The sequence below is a fragment of the Tenebrio molitor genome, chromosome 4 (assembly GCF_963966145.1).
Source record: "Tenebrio molitor chromosome 4, icTenMoli1.1, whole genome shotgun sequence".
Taxonomy (NCBI): Eukaryota; Metazoa; Arthropoda; class Insecta; order Coleoptera; family Tenebrionidae; genus Tenebrio; species Tenebrio molitor.
Genome location: NC_091049.1, coordinates 11892906 through 11914088, shown reverse-complemented (window position 1 = coordinate 11914088; position 21183 = coordinate 11892906). Strand labels below are relative to the sequence as shown.

The 21183-nt window shown below is 36.2% G+C and overlaps 2 protein-coding genes and 1 long non-coding RNA gene across 4 annotated transcripts; 2 read left to right on the top strand and 1 right to left on the bottom strand.

Moving 5' to 3' along the window:
• Positions 1-252: 252 nt before the first annotated feature.
• LOC138129572 (uncharacterized) lies at positions 253-1419 on the bottom strand. Its single transcript, XR_011159261.1, has 4 exons — positions 1102-1419; positions 910-1050; positions 508-849; positions 253-453 (listed from the first exon to the last, which is right to left on the bottom strand). It is a non-coding gene; the product is annotated as an uncharacterized lncRNA (long non-coding RNA).
• Positions 1420-6186: 4767 nt separating this feature from the next.
• LOC138128314 (uncharacterized protein PF3D7_1120000-like) lies at positions 6187-6792 on the top strand. The gene has a single exon (XM_069044526.1). It carries the CDS (start codon positions 6187-6189, stop codon positions 6790-6792), a length of 606 nt encoding a protein of 201 aa, XP_068900627.1.
• Positions 6793-11218: 4426 nt separating this feature from the next.
• On the top strand, positions 11219-15203 carry LOC138129685 (probable multidrug resistance-associated protein lethal(2)03659). Of its 2 annotated transcripts, XM_069045953.1 has the most exons (4): positions 11219-11447; positions 11696-13368; positions 13418-13648; positions 13697-15203. In XM_069045953.1, exons 1-4 carry the CDS (start codon positions 11362-11364, stop codon positions 14629-14631), a joined length of 2925 nt encoding a protein of 974 aa, XP_068902054.1. In that variant the 5' UTR covers positions 11219-11361; the 3' UTR covers positions 14632-15203. The 2 variants fall into 2 exon arrangements, with proteins under 2 accessions (XP_068902054.1, XP_068902052.1); XM_069045951.1 differs by having other exon boundaries at positions 13418-15203.
• The last annotated feature ends 5980 nt before the right edge of the window (positions 15204-21183 follow it).

Genomic DNA, 21183 nt, shown 5'->3' with positions numbered 1-21183 from the left:
ATTTTAACTGCAACAAAAAGAAAATAAGTAAATACAGTAAAAATGTCTTACTTACTTTCTTTTCATAAAAAGCGAAGAAATATAAATCTTCTCGACATTTTCAATGTTATGCAGGTCTCCAGATTTTTTCCGAAGCAAGTCTTGTTTTACAGCGTTTGCTTCGTCTGCATTGTCCGGCGGCGTATTAGTTATGGTTGGTTCCTAGACGAAGAATAACGCTTAAGGTTCAAAGCATATAGAATATAGGTAGTGTAAGCATTAACACTTTATTAGCGTTTATACACCTATTACATCTGTTATTTTTATTTAACTCGTGGTTTTCATTATACAAATGTTGATAGGTTTCAACTAACTATCAGTTTTCCGTCGTCCATTTTGTGGACACAAATTGAAGACAAGATGTTAGTACTTTCTGGAAACTCACACGGCTCTTGTAGTTGGCTTTCTTTGCAGCTATAATGGCAATAGCGAACTTGCTGCTACATTAGCATGTGAAAATTTTCTTACCTCGAATTTTTCTTGTCTTCTTGATTACAAATTGAAGTCGTTGGTTTCGGAAATTCTCTATTTATGTAGACAGAAGTTGAAAACAAGAGGTTGGCACTTTCTGGAGACTCACACGGCTCTTGTAGTCGACCTTCCTTGCCGCTGCAATTAAATAACATTAGGGAATTTGCCGCGACATTAGCATTATCAAAATTTTCATATCCTGAACATTGCTTGTCTTCTTGAATACACATTGAGGTTGTTGGTTTCGGAAATTCTCTATTTATGTGGACAGAAGTTGAAGACAAGATGTTAGCACTTCCTGGAAACTCACACAGCTCTTGTAGTTGCCCTTCCTTGCCACTGTAATGAAATAACATTAGCGAACTTGCCGCGACATTAGTATTGTCAAAATTGTCATACCTCGAATTTTCCTTGTCTTCTTGATTACAAATCGAAGTCGTTGGTTTGGGAAACTTTCTATTTATATGGGCAGAAGTTGAAGACCAGATGTTAGCACTTTCTGGAAACTCATACGGCTCTAGTAATCGGCTTTCCTTGCCGCTGTAATAAAATAACATTAGCGAATTTGCCGCGACATAAAAATTTGCATACCCCAAATTTTCCTTGTCTTCTTAATTACACGTTGAGGTCGTTAGTTTTAAAAAATTTTTATTTGTGACGCACCCCACATTCAAAGTTTCTTCTACAACATCCACTTCGTTCTCGGAATCACTAATATCACTCATTTTACTTTAATTTAACAAATTCAGTTAATGTAAAAGGTGTTCGAAGTGTCTACCATCGGCTTGGAAACATCCGCAGCGGCGACAGAATTCCTTTCAAGCTCTCCAAAATGAGGATCATATCAGTCTTTTCGTCGTTATTGTAAAAACAGTTTTTTCGAATTGACAAAGATTTTTTGCTTTAACGTTAAAGAGACAGGAATAAGAGCCGTCGTGGATTCACTTATAATTATTTTCAAAATTTGAAATCAAGATATTGTTGCAATGTGTATAACGGGTTGTACTATTATTTTAATTGAAAAAAAGTATAAACAATAAAAAAATGCTCAAAATTGATTCCATGCTGTTCCAGATATTCTCGACACCTAGTCGTTGGATTAAGTAAAAAATTTGGGGGTATTTCCTGACAGACTTCCACTATCCTTCTCCTTAACTCAAAAAATGTTCAATTATTTTTATCTCGAAAACGAAAAGTCTTTTATTAGAAATATTTTTTGTGTATGAGTTCTACTCATCATCACCTATTACAGGATTTCTTCTGGCAGGTTATATCGGGACCAGCCTGTATATACCGCTATATTTTCCGAATATACAGTAGAAGAATCTAGAAAAAGTAAAAGTTGATATCTTTAATAACAACACTGGGAGAACCTGTATGTATGTATTACACTTACCGATTCTCAGCATTTTCCACGTTATTTTGTAAATGCATAAGAAAATTTGCTGCAACCAAGTCCATCTTTCAAATTAGCAAGATGATTTGTCACACGTTTATATAACAATATTCATAACAATGATTGTTAAAAAAATGATTATGATTTGGCAAACTAGAATAGCATTTTTTGAGAAGACTCTTTATACAGGGTTATTCTAAATGATTGTAGTCCAAATATTCGTAAAAACTGCATGTAAAATTACTAAAATTGCCGCTCCGTATAAAAAACATCCAAGTGATGTGAATAAGTGAGTACACACCCACCGTTCACACACAGGAGTTAAATTGTGTGCAAAAGAATTCAAAATTGTTAGAATTGGTTGTAAAACAACGCAACATTTTTGGATTCAACTGTTAATTTAAAAAAAAATAAACAAAATTCTCATTACCGCACTTTTCACCTAAAAAATGACAGTGACAGCGACAAAAATTGACAGTTCACATGAAAGCGGCAAAAATGTCATAACATGGGCATGGCCTGCTTCGACTACAATCATTTAGAATAACCCTGTATAACCAGAAAATGTTTACGTAACAATTTCTGGTATTGCTAAGGGATAACCATGTTGAATTAGAATCGCACCGATTGAGGTTAGAATATAAATTGATAAGAAATTAAAATAAATTAAAAATTACTAAAGTATGCTCCTTCTCCAACGTTTGGACCATAATTTCCATTTGCTGGAAATTAGTCTTCTTGTTCCTTTTTTTAACGTTAGCAAAAGAACGGCAAGAATCCATTTTTAAATTAATTGACGCAGGTTTAACGTTTGACTTGAGCAATGTCCAGTAGCTAAGCAAACTGCGCATGCGCGACGCTTGTTAAATAACTATTCATGATGGACCGCGGGAGTAACAATCTTTAGAGTCTATGCAGTGTTTGAAAACGTATTTGTGGATTCAAAACAGATCTTTATTTCTAGCTTTTATATTTAATACAACTTTTCTATTAATATCATAACAAACTGTAGTTACCTACGCAGGCAACTTGAAACATACGACTTGATGGGAGTTTGCATATTTCCAACACTCCCCCTCAAACTGCATCTTGTGTCTTTCTTCATGTGGTCGTAGTCATGCCAAGGGCATGGATGCACTTATTCTGCTTTGGCGATGACAATCCCTTTGTCAAAACATCGGCTGGCCTTTGATCGGTGGGAAGATACCCCACCTTGATGTCTCCTCTCTCCACGGCTTCTCGTATGAAGTGGTGACGAATATCTACGTGCTTCGTACGCTTATGAAAGACGTAATATTTGCTTAACTGTCCGGCTCCTTGATTGTCATTAAAAATGATCGTTGTTGACGGCTGATCTAGGATTTCGGACAGGAAACGCCTTAAATCAATAGCTTCCTTCGTCGATTCAGAAACAGCCATGTATTTAGCTTCCGTACTGGACATTGCAACCGTTCTTTGTTTTCGTAATTCCCAACTGACAGCGGCGTTAGCGAAATTGAAAACATATCCTGTGTACGATCTTCTATCGTCTATACTTGCACTCGTATTTTTCATCATTCTTCTCGCTCTCGAGACGTTGGTGTGAGTGTATAAGACCGAGGAGACAGTCAGTCGCAAGAAGAAAAAAGCGTTATTTAAATTTTTCCCAGTGGAATTTGGAAAATGTATGTAAAAAGATTTTTAATAACGTAACAGTACTTATGTATTTTGTAATAGTATTTAACATTACTAGCATGGTAAAAAGAGTTTTTACTGGCGACAGAAGGATATGACTGCAGAGCCGAAGGCGAGCCAGTCACCTTCTGAACCCAGTAAAACCCGTTACGATGCGACCCCAGGTAAGTTGCGCACAGCGGCAAAGTTTGTCCCAAACCAGCAGGTGGTCGGGGATTATCGAGAGGTAAGTTGCGCACGGAGAATTAGTGCCGTTTCGTGCGTTCCCATTTCGTGCGTTACTGAAAATATTCCCGATTCGGGCGTCGTCCCAAGTCTTTACCTGCGGCGAGTGCCGTTTCGTGCGTTGGTCCGCTGACAATGCGGGATACGGTCATGTACGGAATACCCACCCAATATTTTTAATCAAAAACATTATATTGGGTGTTTTTTTAAATTTCAACTTGTAGTAGGCCTTGAACAGTCGATTGTGAACGCACCATTATATATGGCACCACTCGTGTCAAACGTAAGATTCAAACAGCTGATCCGTGATTCGTAACCAGTAGGTACAGTGCGTTCACAATTGGCACTTCAACGCCTACTATGGGGTGAAAAAAATACCTACCCACATACTCGTATTTACTATGTTTCGCTGTCAAATAATGTTATCCAAAATTCTTCAAGTTGGGATTGATTTCGTTCACTTGACTATAGATTTAGCATAGAATAAGTTACACTTAGCCTTGTAAAGGCTTTATGACAAACTTCTACTTATTTTATACCTACCTATCTGAGTGCATTTAAGTCCAAAATAAATGTGTTTTTCACTTTACACATTAGACGTGAAGAGATTTTATAATAACTTTTCCCTCAGCCAGTAGCTGTTCAGGTACAGATATAAATTGGACCCCTTTAGTACATTGTACCATTGCGGAGAAAGCCCTATAAAGGACGACGCACGAACTGGCACTACCCAATTTCTTGGCGCCCGAAACGGCACTAAAACAGGTAGGAACCCAAAAACGCACGAAACGGGAACGCACGAAATGGGAAAAGACGCGCACGGACGTCAAGTTATTATCGCTGTAGGGGGTGGAGATTAAAAATTGTCGGTTTACTCAAAGTATCTTATTTTGACCTGTGCATCTAATTTAATTTCCAAATAAATAGAAGTAAATAGCAAATTAGAACTAGGTTTATATTTTTATTTTATTATTTAGTAAGTATTTACATACATATCATAAAATCTACAACTACATACATGTAAATAAAATACGAAACTAGACTGAAACATGTTTTGAAACATTTTTTTTTGCTGTAGTCATTTTTATGTAGGTGTTTGTCTGAAATGTTAGCAAAGTATCTACAAACACATAAATATTTGGGTGCGCAAAATAAAAACTTTTATTAAAATGCGAATGAAATGACTCGCAAACGTTTGTCGTACGAGTTTGTTCGCTCTTAACTTGGCTCCATAAATATGGTGGAAACCTAGATGACTCTTCGACATAATTTGTTACCAAATAGTCACAAAATTGATAAGCCCAACTTCAAAATTTTTTTGTACCAAGCTTGTTTCAATTGAAAGAAACATCCTTTTATTTGAGCTTGCGGAAACGACATCAATTTTAATTGGGTTTAAAATTTTGAACATTCTATATTAATGTGTTCAAACAACTTGCTATAGGTGTGGACGGTTTTATTCGGCAGTAAGGCAAACACGACTGGCACATAAAGACCGTTTTTGAAACCGTGCAATGTAAAAAATTGATAAAAATGCTGGCAAGCATATTGGAACGTCCCGTCCATTAAAATTACGTCCGCATCACAAAGAAAATGCAAATTTACAAAACAAGAAAAAATTACAATATTATTTTCCTTATCGTTTACCAGTAAAAACTGATCCTGTTTTGTTGTTTTAACAGAAATACTGTCTAAAGCTTCATGAGTGTCGGCCATGTTCTTTGGTAGAGGAGGCAATTTTGCTCTTTTTGCGTTGTAAATGTTTTTCCGAACATATTGCATGTCTTTCAGAGTAAAATCCTCCAAAATCTCGACATTTTCTGCAAATAATTAAATTTTATAATAAACAAGTTTATAATTTTACAACTAGGTCCTTCCTGGTTTGGCAGCGATAGCGAGCAGACGTGGAAAAAGTGCAGCGATAGCAAACGTAAACAACGACGAGTGAGTGAGAGGTGATAAGGAGAAGACAGCGGGCAAGAAAGAGAGGGCATGCCGAAATCGCCGAAAGCAAGGAAAGAAAGCAGCAAGAGAGAAAGAGAAGAGGGTAGGATGTCGGAAGAAGGTCTGAACCCATTCAGAAAGAGTTCCAGAACCGAAAGATCCCCAAGTAGAGGCGAAGAAATAAATCAAAGCAAAGAAATATAGCACGAAGAAAGGAATTAGCGGCAGCGAGAGAGAAGGAGGGAGAGCAAGAAAGAGAGGACATGCTGAAATCGTCAGAAGTAAGGAAATAAAGCAGCAAGAGAGAAAGAGAAGAGGGTAGAACGTCGAAAGAAGGCAAGAACCCACTCAGAAATAGTTCCAGAACGAGAAGATCACCAAATAGAAACCAAAAAGAAAATCAAAGCAAGGAAATGGATAAGGAAATGAAAACAACCATGATAAGAGAGATGAGAGAGGAGATCAAAACACTAAGAAAGGAATTAGCGGCAGTGAGAGAGGAGAATGGGGAGCTAAGGAAAGAATTAGCGACAGTGAGAGAGGAGATGAGAGGAAGAGAAGAAAAAGGACAGTTGGAGAAGGCAGATTGGATGAAAAGGATGGAAATGATAGAGGAAAAGATGGAACAAAGAGAAAAGAAGGAGAGGAAGAATAATGTTATAATAACTGGAATAGGAGCAATAAGTGGAAATGTAGAGAGGGTGGAAGAATGGTTAGAAAGGGAGATAGGGGTGAAAGTGAATGTAAAGGAAGCATTTAAAATAAATAAAGATAAGATGATGCTGGCAAAAATAGAAAATTGGGAGCAGAAGAAGAACATAATGCTAAGTAAGAGTAAGTTAAAGGAAAAAAAAGGTGAGAGGATGTATATAGATGACGATTTGACAAAAGAAGAAAGGGAAACACAAAAGAAGTTAAGAGAGTTGGCCAGAGAGGAGAGAGATAGAGGAAAAAGGGTGAAAATAGGATACAGGAAAATACAGATAAACGGGGACTGGTTTAGATGGGATAAGAGACAGGAGAAACTGAAGAAAATTCGCTAGAAGAAGGAGAGAATAAGAAGACGACTCGGCGAGAAAATGTACAAGGAGAAGGTGAATAAAAAGGTAGAGGGACAAAGACACAGAAAAGTAAGAGAGAAGAGAGAGACTAAGAGAATCGAAGTACAATAGGGAGGGGAGAGAGAGTGTGTGAGAGACGAAAATGATAGCGGATTGCAGAGGTGGGGACGAGGAGAGAGAGAACAGGAATGGGAAGGAAGGAGAAGAGAGAGAAAAGGTGCAGGAGGTGACGTGAGGACAGTGAGAAGATCGAACACATGCGGCGAAATGTGAGAGAGAAAGAGAAGGGAAGGGGGAGAAATATGGAGCGAAAACGGCAGGGAGATGGATGAAAGAGTAAGGAAGAGGAGAGAAAGAATGGAGAACGAGAGAAGTGAGGGAGAAGAATAAATTGTTATTTTTATGTATGTTTTGTAATCAGGAATCCGAAAGCCCGTAGGGCAAAATAAAACATTTTGTTGTATAATTTTACAACTAATGTTTATACCTTTCAGTTCTCGATGAATCAATTTCGTCGACGGCCGTGTAGAAATGTCATCTTCTGCCTTTCTTTTTACACTATTACTAATTTTCTGCCGGTTTAGTGTCTCAACGTTGACGTCGTGACTGTGTTCTAAGTCCGATTTGGTAATTTTATTGTCACTATTCACATATAATTTTGCTCCGCAAAATTTATTTACACATCGCCAGTGCGTTTCCCCAGATTGCAATCTCCGACCTTTACAAAACTTGGCACCTTCCACTACTAACAACATTTTCCCTTTTTCACTAGTCATATGTTGCACTTCCATCTTGGGAAACCACGAACTAATAAACATTTAGAAAGATGTTACATTCGGAGTTACCTCCCTCTCCTTAAATTTTTCGAATGATGACAAGTACCTAGTTCAGCCCTTCTTTGAAGTTGCTACTGACCACCTCGGGTCACTTGGTGTTTAATCCCTTGCGGTAAAATAATCCCTCTGTCTTCTCTGCCTGATTAAAATCCTTTCAATTCTAGGAAGTATTTTGACCGTGTGCGCAACTAACCAAATACCTACGATGCGTGTATTGTTGAATATTTTATTTGTTCCTCACTTGTTCACAACAAGGTACTTTTCGACATTGTCTTAGCAACGCTTCGAATTGAAAAGGAAAAGGTAAGAAATGCAGTTGCAATGTTGCCGTATTGAACAAAGTTAAAATGCTTATACCTTCTTAAGCGTGATTACAAACATTTTTCTACAATTTTATTCTTGATCCAGTGGGTGACCCTTATACCCTGAACTCGGAATACGCAAATTTTGTGACACCGTGTATAATTACAGTTACAGGATACTCAATATAACATTTTTTTAGAGTTTTCTTCTCAATTAACTTTCGAATCTCTTCATCGCTAGCGCCTTCCCATCGATGGCGATCTACTGATTGAAACATTTTCTGGTTAACAGCATTATTTTTTGACTTCAACGCGTCCATTGAAACTTTCTGTCACTTTGACAGTAAACAATTTTATTCATTAAAAACAGGTGGCAGTCAATAATATATAAAATTATCATCGATTTGATAGCCTATTCTGCGCCTTTGTTTGTGTATTTTAACCAATGACATTAATCAAAAATGTACCATGTGACACGTGAATTATATTCTCACATCTATAGCACTTGAGGTCTGGAGTCTTCTAACAATCAGATTTGATACTTAACTTTCTCTTCGATCTCTTTGTTTGATTTTCCTTCCCAATACTTTTTGCAATTCCATTTTTCAACTCATTTCTAGCGTACCGAATGGTGCAGCAATAAGCACATCTTGATTTATTTTCGTATTTTCCCATTCACTGACCGATTTGGATTCGTTTCAACAGAATGCCACCTTTACCAATTCCGAAGTCTGTACCCTTCCTAAATTCGTACATACAGCAGGTCATATATCACGTCATTTTCAGTTTGTTATCCAAACGATTTAAAACTTAACGATTTGTCTTTTGAAGGTTTGCAAATTACCGCTGTGAAAACCATATCGCAATTGAATACATTTTATGTGGCAACTTTTATCATTATAAAGATAAAGAATTTCTTATTTCCATTAGCCTATTGCGTCGCACTGAGTCATTAGTAATGAAAGGCGAAAACGACTAGCAGAAAAACTATTCGAAAAACAAAGACAATTTTCTTTTTCTTTTTTGCTTGGTAAGTAGCATTTATCAAAGTATTCGTACATCGATCTAATATTGAGAGTAAAAATTTCACAAAGAAAATGATGAAAAACCATATCTATAATCTTTTATGTGCAAAACGCAGATTAGTGTCTCGTAAGTGAAGGCCTTACATCTGTGTCAAATAGGAAATACAGTAGAAACTCGATATTCGTCACTCGCTAATTCGTCATGTTCTGTAATTCGTCACCTTAATTGTAACCGATGTTAATGAAGCGAAAATCAAAAAATTATTAAAACCGATATTAATAAAGTGAAAAAAAGGCAAAACACTACATACATGTATGTAGTAGTTATGTAGTTACGTCAATTAAAATGATAAAAACAGTAGTACATATGTACGTCAAAATGTGTTTCAGTTATTTTTTATGGAATTTTCTATAATTCGTCAATTTTCGTAATTCGTCACCCACCCGGTCCCGAGCCTGACGAATTATCGTGTTTCTACTGTACAATTTAACACTTTTATTTCATCCTGTGTCAAATTTCAATACTTTACGTCATCAGTTTGAATCCGGGAAAACGCAAAAAACGGCCGGACGCCGGTTTAAGTGTTGCTATTGGAAACACAAAAGTAACAATCGCAATAACAATTATTCAGGTTTAAGAAATGTTTTATTCAAAACTACATCTAAATGCAAATTAACAATTTAACTATTTGGGCCACAAAGAAGATGCACTTACTTTCTCAGACTAAAAACGTTAGTTCACAAATAAAATAATACAACCATTTAAACCAAATCTAAAAAATAGGCCAGCCAGCATAACCTCTTCCGTAATTTTCTTCACATTATTTTCTGATTTCCATTTACAAAAATGGCTGAATTGTTTTTGATACCTTTCACCAGACTTGCTAGGTATTAATTCAGCACAGGCTTCTGCAGATTTTCTTACAATTTCTGGAGGATTTGTTTTAGAAGTCATTTTGACGCACAAAATTATTTCAACAAAATAAACAATTGCTAAACAGCCGTTGCTAATCATGTTCCAAAAATATGACTAGATTTGGAGCTTTTGTTGAATTATTTTGAAATTAATTTCAATGTTTCTTTCAAACGAAATTTGAGGCAGGATGAAATAAAATACATAACGACATTCGTCCGTGAACTCTTTTTACAGTACTTGTTTCGAGTTTCAAGACTCGGCTCCTTCGTCGCCTCGTCCTTAAACGTCTAACTCGTACTGTAAACTATGAGTTCCCGGACTTATAACGTTAATTACTATTAACTGTCTTGTCTTTTAAATTATTTCTAGAGAACCACATTACTCGACAGAAGATTACCATTAGTGTATTGTTTTGCCTATTACATTGTTGACTTTTTTATGATTATTGTATTGTTATCAGTTTCCTTTGACGACAAACTCATTATTTAGAAGCAGTTTTAAAAAAATGGAAAAACTCGAAAAATTCCAAATTAAAAGAAAAATCCACCCGAAGGACAAAGCAAATTTTCTGTCGCATTTTTTGTTTTGGTATTTTTTTACATTTGACTAGAATCTTCCTTTGAACTGATAAAAACTCTCAGTTGGCAGTTACCTATATTCATAAAATATTACAAAAATGACTTCACCGAAGAAAATCTTTACCCAAATCTCGCCGAACACAATTCTAAAGACCTAGGAAATGAACTGGAGGCAAAATGGGACGAAGAAAAGAAGTCTCGCAAAAGACCCTCTTTACTCAGGGTACTATATACAATGTTTGGTCGAAGATTTATCGCTTATGGTGTTTTAATGCTGGTACTGGAGTTTGCTGCCACGTATGTACCCAATTTGATATTTCGTGATAGAAAATATTATCAATTTTAGATTTTTGCCACCTTTATGTTTAAAAGAATTTCTAAAATATTTCGATCCGCAAGTGAAAAGTATTACAAAGCAAGAGGCATGTATGATTGCTTTGGCAATTGTACTGCTGAATCTTCTTCGAGTTTTGTACACTCACCAGTTGTATTTGGAATTCGCTTCTTTGGGAATGAAAGTTCGTGTAGCTTGTTCTTCCCTCGTGTACAGGAAGTACTTGAAAATGAAAAGAGAGACTTGTCAAAAATTCACTTTGGGTCAAATGGTTAATTTATTGTCCAATGACGTTGAGAGATTCCATGATGTATTTACCTTTTTTCATAACACCTGGATCGGTCCGATCAAGCTTGTAGTGGGGTTATATTATTTGGACGTTGTTTTGGGGAAATCTGCTATGGTCGGATTTCTGATACTAGTTCTGTTTATTTTTCTCCAAGGTTTGTGGTTCCTGATGATTCAACGTAATTACAAAATTTGTTTCAGCTTATACGGTTAAGCACATCGCAAATCAGAAGTTGCGAGTTGCTCGAAAGACTGATCACAGAATTCGTCTAATGGACGATATCATCTGTGGAATTCAAGTTATTAAAATGCATACTTGGGAAAAACCTTTCTCCAAGCTAGTTGATCTTTCTAGAAAGTGAGTTCTGATTAATATTCTTATAATTATAAATTCGAGTATGCATCGCATTTCGCATTCAACTTTCTTTTTCTCTATCCTTTTCTTTATGTACTTTTTTATTATATTTTCTTTCCTCATTTCATTCATTTACATATTTAGTCACATTTTTATATTATCCATCCTTAAATTATTATTCATTTTAAGTCTCTATTTGATATACTTTCATACATTCCTACATACCAACATATGCTTCTTCTTATTTTCAGACAAGAAATCGCACAATTGCTCCAACCTAATCTTCTCAGGATCACTAATTTCTGTTTTTGCCTATACCTAGATAAAATAGCAGTTTTCTTTTGTGTTTTAACCACTCTCTTAACTAAATTATCATTTACGGCGCAATTCTTTTTCGTCTTATTCAATTTATTTAGAAATTTAACTCTCACAGTCATGAAACGTATGGCATACGCTTTGATTTTTTACGCAGAAGCCAAAAGTTCTCTTAAAAGGATTGAAGAATTCTTACTCTGCGAACATCAAGAATCCCAACATTTGGACAACACAAAAGAAAGGTACAACAAAATTGACAACAACTCTTTGTCCACGTCGCCTCAAGTCATTCGCACATCAAGTCTTTGTATCAAAAATGTTGTGGTAAAATTTGAAAAAACTGTAGTTTTAAACGATGTCAGCTTTGAAGCTTCTTCTGGAGAACTGGTGGGTATTACAGGAGCAGCCGGCAGTGGAAAATCGACACTCCTCCAAGCCATATTAAAAGAAGTTGAGCCAACCAAAGGGTCGGTTGATGTCGAAGGCGCAATGTCGTATGCAGCGCAAGAAGCTTGGATTTTTTCGGCCAGTATCAGACAAAATATTCTGTTTGGTCAAGAAATGGAGCCAACCAAGTACCAAAAAGTGATCAGAGTGTGCGCGTTGGAAGACGATTTATCTCTTTTTCCTCATGGTGACCAAACACTGGTGGGAGAGAGAGGTGTGATGTTAAGTGGAGGACAGAAAGCCAGAATCAGCTTAGCTAGAGCTGTTTACAGAGACGCTGACATCTACCTTCTAGACGATCCTCTATCAGCGGTTGATGCTCACGTAGCCGAACACATCTTTAACGAATGCGTTTTAAATTATTTGAAAAATAAATGTGTCGTTTTAGTCACCCATCAACTGAAATACCTTTCAAAAGTCAACAAAGCGTATTTCATCGAAAATGGAAAACTAACAGCTATTGAAACTTTCAATAATGCTAATCATTTGGAAAATGATAATAAAATCGAAACAACCGCTTTGAAAAAATTTGACGTAGTGTCAGAAGTCAAAGAGCACCGCAGCTCACAGGCAACTTCTCAAAATATATACAGAAAGTATTGTTTTGCAGGTCCCTGGTTAATGTCTCTCTTGATCCTACTCATGTTTGGTTTTGTTCAAATTTTAATCAGCGGTACTGACTTTTTTATCGCATTTTGGCTTGACCTAACAGAAAATCCGAATTATTTTGGTTTTGAATGGGAAAAATTATTGTCACCTCAAACTTTCTTGGCAGCGTATGCCTCTCTCATAGTGATTTTGGTGTTATTAGTTCATTTATTATCATTCTTCTATGTGAAATATTTCATAAACGTTTCGAACAAGTTTCATAAAGCATTGTTCGATGCAATTCTTGAGGTACCCATAAAATTTTTTAATGATCATTCTAGTGGACGAATTTTAAACAGATTCTCGAAAGATATGGTGTGCATCGATCAGAGTATTTCAATATTTTTATTTGAGGTAATAACCATCATATTCTACGTAATTGGAATTTTCATCGTCATCTCTATTTCGAACTACTGGTTAATATTGCCTGCGATAGGACTGATTATCTTTTTTTACATATTTGCACATCTATTCAAGCCTATCAACAAGAGTATCCGAAGAACTGAAGGAATCGGTAAGTTTTGTGCCTTTAATTATCTTTCTAATAGTTTTATACATTTTAGTAAAAAGTCCAGTACTGAATCATTTGGTAGCGTCAGTACGAGGATTAACTACTGTTAGAGCGTTCAATGCCCAAAAATGTTTGCGAGAGGAATTTGACCACCACCAAGACGTCCACACTTCTGCTTTTTACTTGTTAAAAGCACTCATTTTTACTTTTACTTTTTGGGTTGACATAATATGTCTAATGTACATAGTGCTTATTATTTTCAGCTTTCTTCTATTCGAGTCTCGTAAGTTCTATCTACGTTGTCGATACCTAAAGAAAATGTCTTTATTAGAATCTACTGCTTCAAAAATGGGATTAGCAATCACTCAGTCACTCGATCTGATAGGAATGACTCAAGGAGGAATGAAAATTTGGAGTGACGTCGATGCTCACATGACTTCTGTAGAACGAGTTCTGGAATATACTGACCTCACTCCTGAAGAAGACAATGGAAATTTTACGCCATCAGAAACATGGCCTCAAAAGGGAGACGTCGAATTCAAATCTGTCACTATGCAATATGCGCCAGAAAAACCGATGATCCTCAACCAAATATGTTTTACTGTCAAATCTGGAGAGAAATTGGGAATTGTTGGTAGAACAGGAGCTGGAAAGACTTCTTTGATCTCTGCTTTGTTCCGCTTGTTTCACTTTGAAGGTATCATTCTCATCGACGGAGTAGATACCAAATCAGTACCCCTCCAAACCGTTCGTGCGGAAATCTCTATCATTCCTCAAGATCCGATTTTATTCATTGGATCGTTGCGTAAGAATTTGGATCCGTTTGGTCAATACTCTGATTGTCAAATTTGGCAAGCTTTGGAAGAAGTCCAGATAAAGAATCTGATAGCTAATCTTCCCTCTGGTTTGGAAACTGCGGTGATCGAAGGAGGAAACAATTTCAGTGTGGGACAAAAACAGTTGCTGTGTTTAGTACGAGCAATTTTACGCAACACTAAAATCATCGTGTTAGATGAAGCCACTGCTAGTATTGACTTGGAAACAGATGAACTAATACAATTCACGATTAGAAGAAGATTCAAGGACTGCACGGTTTTGACCATAGCGCATCGTTTGAATACCGTTATGGATTCGGATAAGATCCTGGTAATGGATTCTGGACGAGTCGCGGAATTTGGAGAGCCGCAGCAGCTTTTGCAAGATACAGATGGAATATTTTATAGCTTGGTTACACGAAATTCAAAGGAAGATTTAGTGACTATGTGAGAACAGAAGGATTATTTCGTTGGTGTTGATTAGAACATTTTACATTTATTTAAGTAAATAAATTACGATCCGATTCTGTACATGATACTCTGGTACCATCCCACCTCAGCAACGCGCACAACTGAAATTATTTGGTTTTCTAATAAACACCATTGTTATATTCCAAGTTGATATCCTTTATTGACAAGCTCACAACTAACCCAACGTCTCCATTATGAAAACGTACGACAACAAATCACATTATGAAAAGCTACGAAATAGTTATTTATGTATTGTAACCTTTCCACTTTCTTGACTTTTCCTGGATGAAACTTTCCTCCCTCATTTGGCGTATTGTTGGTTGCCGCATTCCCTCGAATGAAATTTTTGCGGAAAAATACGAAACAAAAATAATGAGAAAAGAAATATTTATGGATCCTACGTTGTGTTTTATTTTTCATTTTGTTTAATTAGGTTCTAACGAGAGGCCGTACCTTCGGAAGGTTTTTCGAAATAGAATTAAAACGATTGAGCCCACTTCACTTAAATTTTATTTAACAAATAATCGAGTGTGGTGGTGTTTGGTCCCAACAAATTATAGAAATAAATAAATGAATTTAATAACAGAAGTTGGTGGAAATTTGACCCCATAAATTTGACGCGCGGCCCACGAATTGAGATCTGACTCATGAATAAATGACTAAGCTGGGCAAATACAGAAGTTTCTGGCGCGAATAGCATTATACGAGTTTGAGATGCGAACTATGTGATCCGATTTAGATTTGACTTGTTTCCCCAATTAAATTGAACCCGACGCGATCCCCTGGAATCTCATAGATCACCCTGGTCTACTCCGGTGGTCGAAAATAAAGGGGAAAACGGTTCTAATAGGGCCAAAGGGTACCTCTCTTCACGTGTCAGCTGGCCTAGTTTGGTCGCTGGCCCCCTTGGGGGTGACGTAGCTAATTTTGTGCTCTTACGCCGGACCACAGCTAATTGAGTGCGACGGACACTGGCGGTAGCTTCCCGAACTCGAGACTCCAAAACATAAATAATGAATGGAAATGTTTTGTAATGATTGTATACTAGTTCCCCTTGACGAGAGCACGTTTCCCCAATCGGTAAATGCAAGAAGATCACATATTTCGCGATAAAGAAATTAATTCAAGATTCTGAAGAGTCAAGAAAATAATATAATCTTTACTTTAGAACGATAAAGAACTAAATGCTGTTTGACCAATTAAATCGCGGCTACAAATAATGTACAAAATTAGAGAAATAATTTACCTTGTAAATGTAAAGCACGTGGTCACAAAATGGCTGCTGGAAGTACTGAACGTACCTCCGGCTACTTTGGAGATCAAACCCCGAGTGAATCAAAAAAGCCCTGTTTCCCGTCCCGCATTCGGTTTTATCATTTCTGGCGCACCCCACTTTCGCAACCTCTACTTGACCAAAGTGACCAATCAGCTCGATTCTACTTTACGCCAATCGCGACACCTTTTCGATATCTCTAGAACTTTTGAAATTACAGTTTCCGTTTTCCCCCATTATTTTAAATGTTTAAATTTAGACTTTTGTTAGGACCAGACCGAATGTACAAATTTGTTGTTGAATTAGAAATCTGAAAAAGAACACTAAATTACTGCCTATACAATAATAAACCTCAACATCAAGAAACAAACACAATTAAAAATGGAACAAATAGAATTAAACAGGAACACTGAATTACCGACTCTATACAATAATAAAAATCAGCACCAAGAATTAAACACATATGCGGTTTACAATCGATCATTGATAAATAAAGGCCGGATTTATATGTATTTGCATATTTTTTTGCTAAACAGCTTCGGATTACTTTAAAGTTTTATTGGCATTTCAGATGATTATAAATAAAATAACATCATTCTTATTATGCATATTATTGCATATTTAGCAATAAAAGCATATTTTACAATAAATGCATATTTATTTGCATATAACCCAGGGAAACGCACATCTGGAAAAAATATTTTTTCTTCAAACGTCCGTAAAATATGACATTGCACTGCTGCATTGATAATGCTAAAGTGTCACTTCATTGTCATGGCATCTAACGAGCTGACTTGCGTCCGTGAAGTTATTATCTCCGCTGAGGAGCGTCCGTGAAGTTATTACCTATCTCCGCTGAGGGCGTCCGTGAAGTTATTATCTCCGCTGACGAGCGGCTGTAAAGTAAACTAGCTAAATCATTTGAAATTCCTACTTGGTTTCATAACATGTCTTAAATAATTTGTTAGGAAGGTTTGAAGAAAAAATAGTATATGTTATTCGGAGCAAAAATGGTTTTATGTGCTTTGGCTGGTTTGTCTGCCTCACTGCGTTCGGCAGTCAATCTACAAGCCGCAGCACATAAAACTTCATTTTTGCTCTTCATAACATAATATACTATTATCTGACACAAGACAAAATTTTACTCCAGAAAATTTAGAAAGGTATCTTGTTTGCCATTTTAATGGTAATTAAATCAACATTGTATTATAATTGTATTATTTTTTAATTCATATAAGTTTTAAATTAAAAAAGCGAGCCTCTTTTGATTTTTTAAAGCATATTTAGCTGCATATTTTGTATACTAAAGTGCATATTTTGTAATTTCGGAAGCATATCTTACATGCATATTTCGACTTTTTTAGTGCCTATAAATCCGGCCCTTATTGATAAATGTAGGATTTGCGGAACTGAAGGGGAAACCATTGAACACATGATTTCTTCTTGCACCGTTTTGGCTCAAAGCGAATATAAAAAACGTCATGATATATTCGCAAAAATTATACACATGAATTTAGCAGTTAAATTCAACTTAATAATACACAACCACCTTATATTTATAAACCAGAGATTTGTTTGGAAAATGACAATTACAAATTATATTTTGATCGTACAGTTTTAACTGACATTCATATTCAGCATAACAGACCAGGCATTATTATTTTAAATAAACAACAAAAGCAAGCATATCTTTTAAATATAGCTGTTCCAAATTCACACAATATAACAAAGACATATAATACAAAAATTAATACATATTTAGAACTCTTTGGTGTTTAGAAAAAATTTCGATTTTACCATTTATAATTTCAGCAACAGGAATAGTACCGCAATCTCTTTTTAAAAATTTAAAAATTTTGAACTTAGAGAACACATTGGTGGTTGAAATTCAAAAAGGTATATTATTATACTCATGTCATATCGTGAGGAAATTCCTTAACATTGACACAGAACATAAAACACAAAAAAGTCAAAATGCGGAGGCGAGACGCCGGTAATTATGTTGATAAGCACTGCACTATTACTTGATAGTATTATTCGTAATAGTGTATGTACTCCGGCAAAATTGCCGTGCCGCCGGGTGGAGGTGGGATACGAAAAAAAAAATGAAACAAACAGAATTAAAATGAAACAAATTAACCTTATTTTGAAACCTAAATTGAGCTTGAAACGCTGTCACGTAAGTGTCATATCATGCAACTAAATTCCATTGAGCTGCTACTTCTAAAAATTGTTCTACATTGGTTTGATTCCCCAAAACTGTTCTAATTAATCATTCATTGGTAATTTTCATTCCCTCTCTCTGACTCACACCTCTGATTTCTACGACTACCTGACTTTATCGTTACCCGGTCCTCTGTTTTCTACCGACTCCCTTTTTACTTTGCTTTGTTACTTTTCTAACTAAAAGTGCAAACAATTCTAGTTGTTTTCTACGATAAAGCGCTCTGTTTATAGTTTGCAATTCTCGCTCTTTAATTACAAATATGCCACAAATTTGAGAATGCTAAAAAAAGTAAATTAACCAAATGAACATTGATTTGGTGGTTCTCTCAATTTGAAACCTGCGAACGTCAAATTCATTAATTCAATTATTCCCAAATTGTCGAACGAGTAAATTTTGCAATGTTTCTTTTCCCATGAAAACTGTTATCTTTGTGTTGTGTTCGGACAGGACAGGTTGGCAGATTTCACTTGAGGAATGTGGTACCTACCACTCTTGCCGACACGGCATCAATAAAATTTACAACTGACCAGAATTCCGTCGAAAATGAACGGTAAGTATTTAAAATATTTCCTTGAAATTATTTTAAAATTGAAATTCTTAATTTATCGAACCTATTCGGACCGTTACAATATTCATCTAAATTTTCTAAAGTATCATGATTCATTAACTTATAACATATATAATATTGTGGATGCTTTTGCCAAATTTTTTCAATCAATCTACAGTGACCCAGCTGCTGTTTACACTAAATTCGATTCGATATCTAACCACAATAACATATGTTTATGCTCTGTTTCTGCTGATGAGGTATTTCAGTCCATAAAAAGAATTAAGTCAAATTATGTTCAAGGCCCTGACGGGATTCCTGCCTTTTTTGTGAAAGACTGTGCTAGTGTGTTATCGCAGCCTATGTCTGTGCTCTTCAATCTCTGTATAAAGACGGGGACTTTCCCGGAAATTTGAAAAATTTCAAAAATTCTGCCTACTTATAAATCTAAAGATCGAAGTGTGATAGAAAACTACAGACCAATCTCAATAATTATTAATTTTTGAGTCTCTGATCTTCGACCAATTGTATTTTGCACTTTCTAAATTAATATCACCCAGTCAACATGGATTCATGCGTGGTAGATCCACAACTACCAATCTTTTCTGCGCTACACAACTCATATCTGACTCTATCGATAAGGGTTTCCAAACTGATGTAGTATATCTTGACTCCCTGGATCATAACATTTTAATCCAAAAGCTTCAGTTTGTCGGTGCTTCTCCTATGTTGGTGAAGTTTTTCTGTTCCTACCTGCAAGGTAGAAAGCAGTACGTCCATTGTTATGGGTATGACTCAGGGTCTATAGATGTTACTTCGGGTGTACCACAGGGCTCTGTTTTGGGTCCTTTGCTGTTTCTGGTTTTTATTAATGATATTGGTGACAAACTAACTGTACCTTTTTTCTTGTTTGCCGATGATGCCAAGTTGTTGAAACAAATTAGCGAATGGTCTGACTGTGTTACGCTACAGGCAAACTTGGACGAAATAATGAACTGGTGTACAAGAAACAAGCTCAGTCTCAACATCAACAAATGTCAAGTGATGTCTTTTTCTTTGAAAAAGGAAAATATCAGATTCGATTACACCTTAAGTTTGAATCTCTTGAACAGGCCAGAAACAGTAAAGGATCTTGGTGTAATTTTTGACCGTAAGTTATCGTTTACAAGCCATATTGATCATGTGGTGTCTGATTCTATGAAGCAGCTGGGTTTTTTGATTTGAAACTCGCGGGATTTCCAAAGCAGTCGTACTCTCACAATGCTTTTTAATGCATTTGTAAGAAGTAAACTTCACTATGCTTGCATCATATGGCAGCCGCATCATAATATTCAAGCAGCTAAACTGGAGCAGATCATACGAAAATTTCTAAAATACCTTTATCTTCGGGATGTTGGTGAATATCCTCCCATTGGAATTGCGCAGACATATCTTCTAAATCGTTTTGACTGTGTCAGCTTTGCTACTTCTTGCAAAAAAGCATTAGCAATATTTGCTTTTAAACTCCTGCATAATATTTTAGACTGTTCGGAAATCTTATCCCAGTTAGCATTTAATGCTGGATCTCGAGGCACGAAATCGCGGCATTATAGACTCTTTTATCTGCCAGCTCATAGAACAGACGTAGGCAAATTCTCACCATTGTGCAACATGTGCAGATTGGCAAATGACCTGCATTGCCAATTGGACCTATTTTCTTGTACCTTGAACTGCGTCAAATCGAGAAATTTCAGCAGTATTTGATACATTTGCATATGCAACTGATGTCAGTCTAGAGCATTCAGGCTATACAGATACTTCTCATTCTCTTGATGTCATTAATTTTTAACAGAACCCTATAATTGGAATTCTTCTGTTGGGTTCTTTGAATAATAATAATAATAATAATAATAACAGTTATAAATCATTATTGTCAATATGTTCAGCTGTAAAAACATTTTTAGAACCGTTTCTTCTAAATTTATTTTTAACAGTTCTTTTTTACTTTTCCTCTTTCTTGGCTTTGAGTTGAAATCCCCCGTTATGACGAGATCCTCCAGGTCGATAATGGGACTAGGCCTAATATATACACTATAGTTTAAAAAAAGTCCTTTGTCTCAACCCACACAAAACACGCTCCACTTCCATATCCATATATTATGTCTCTTCGGTCTCCAGTCGTGATTAAGCTTACATCTTTATTTTTATTGGTTTAAGTATTTCGTTTCGTTGGCCTTGCATCTTATTTCTGTTTGGCTCACTGGTTGCCACGATGTCCACTTGTTCTCTTACAGCCGTCGCCATTGCAGGTCTTGCGCGCGCGCATTCCTGTTTAAATTCACTTGTAGAATTTGGAATTTTATTGCACACGGGGATTCCGTTTTTTGGCTGCTACCAGCGTGTTTTGACGTGACGCAGCGGACAGTATGTCGATTTCATGCAATGCTTCCTAACGTGTTCCCCATTTGCGCATTTCCTGCAGCACCTACTCCCGTCTTCCTCTCCG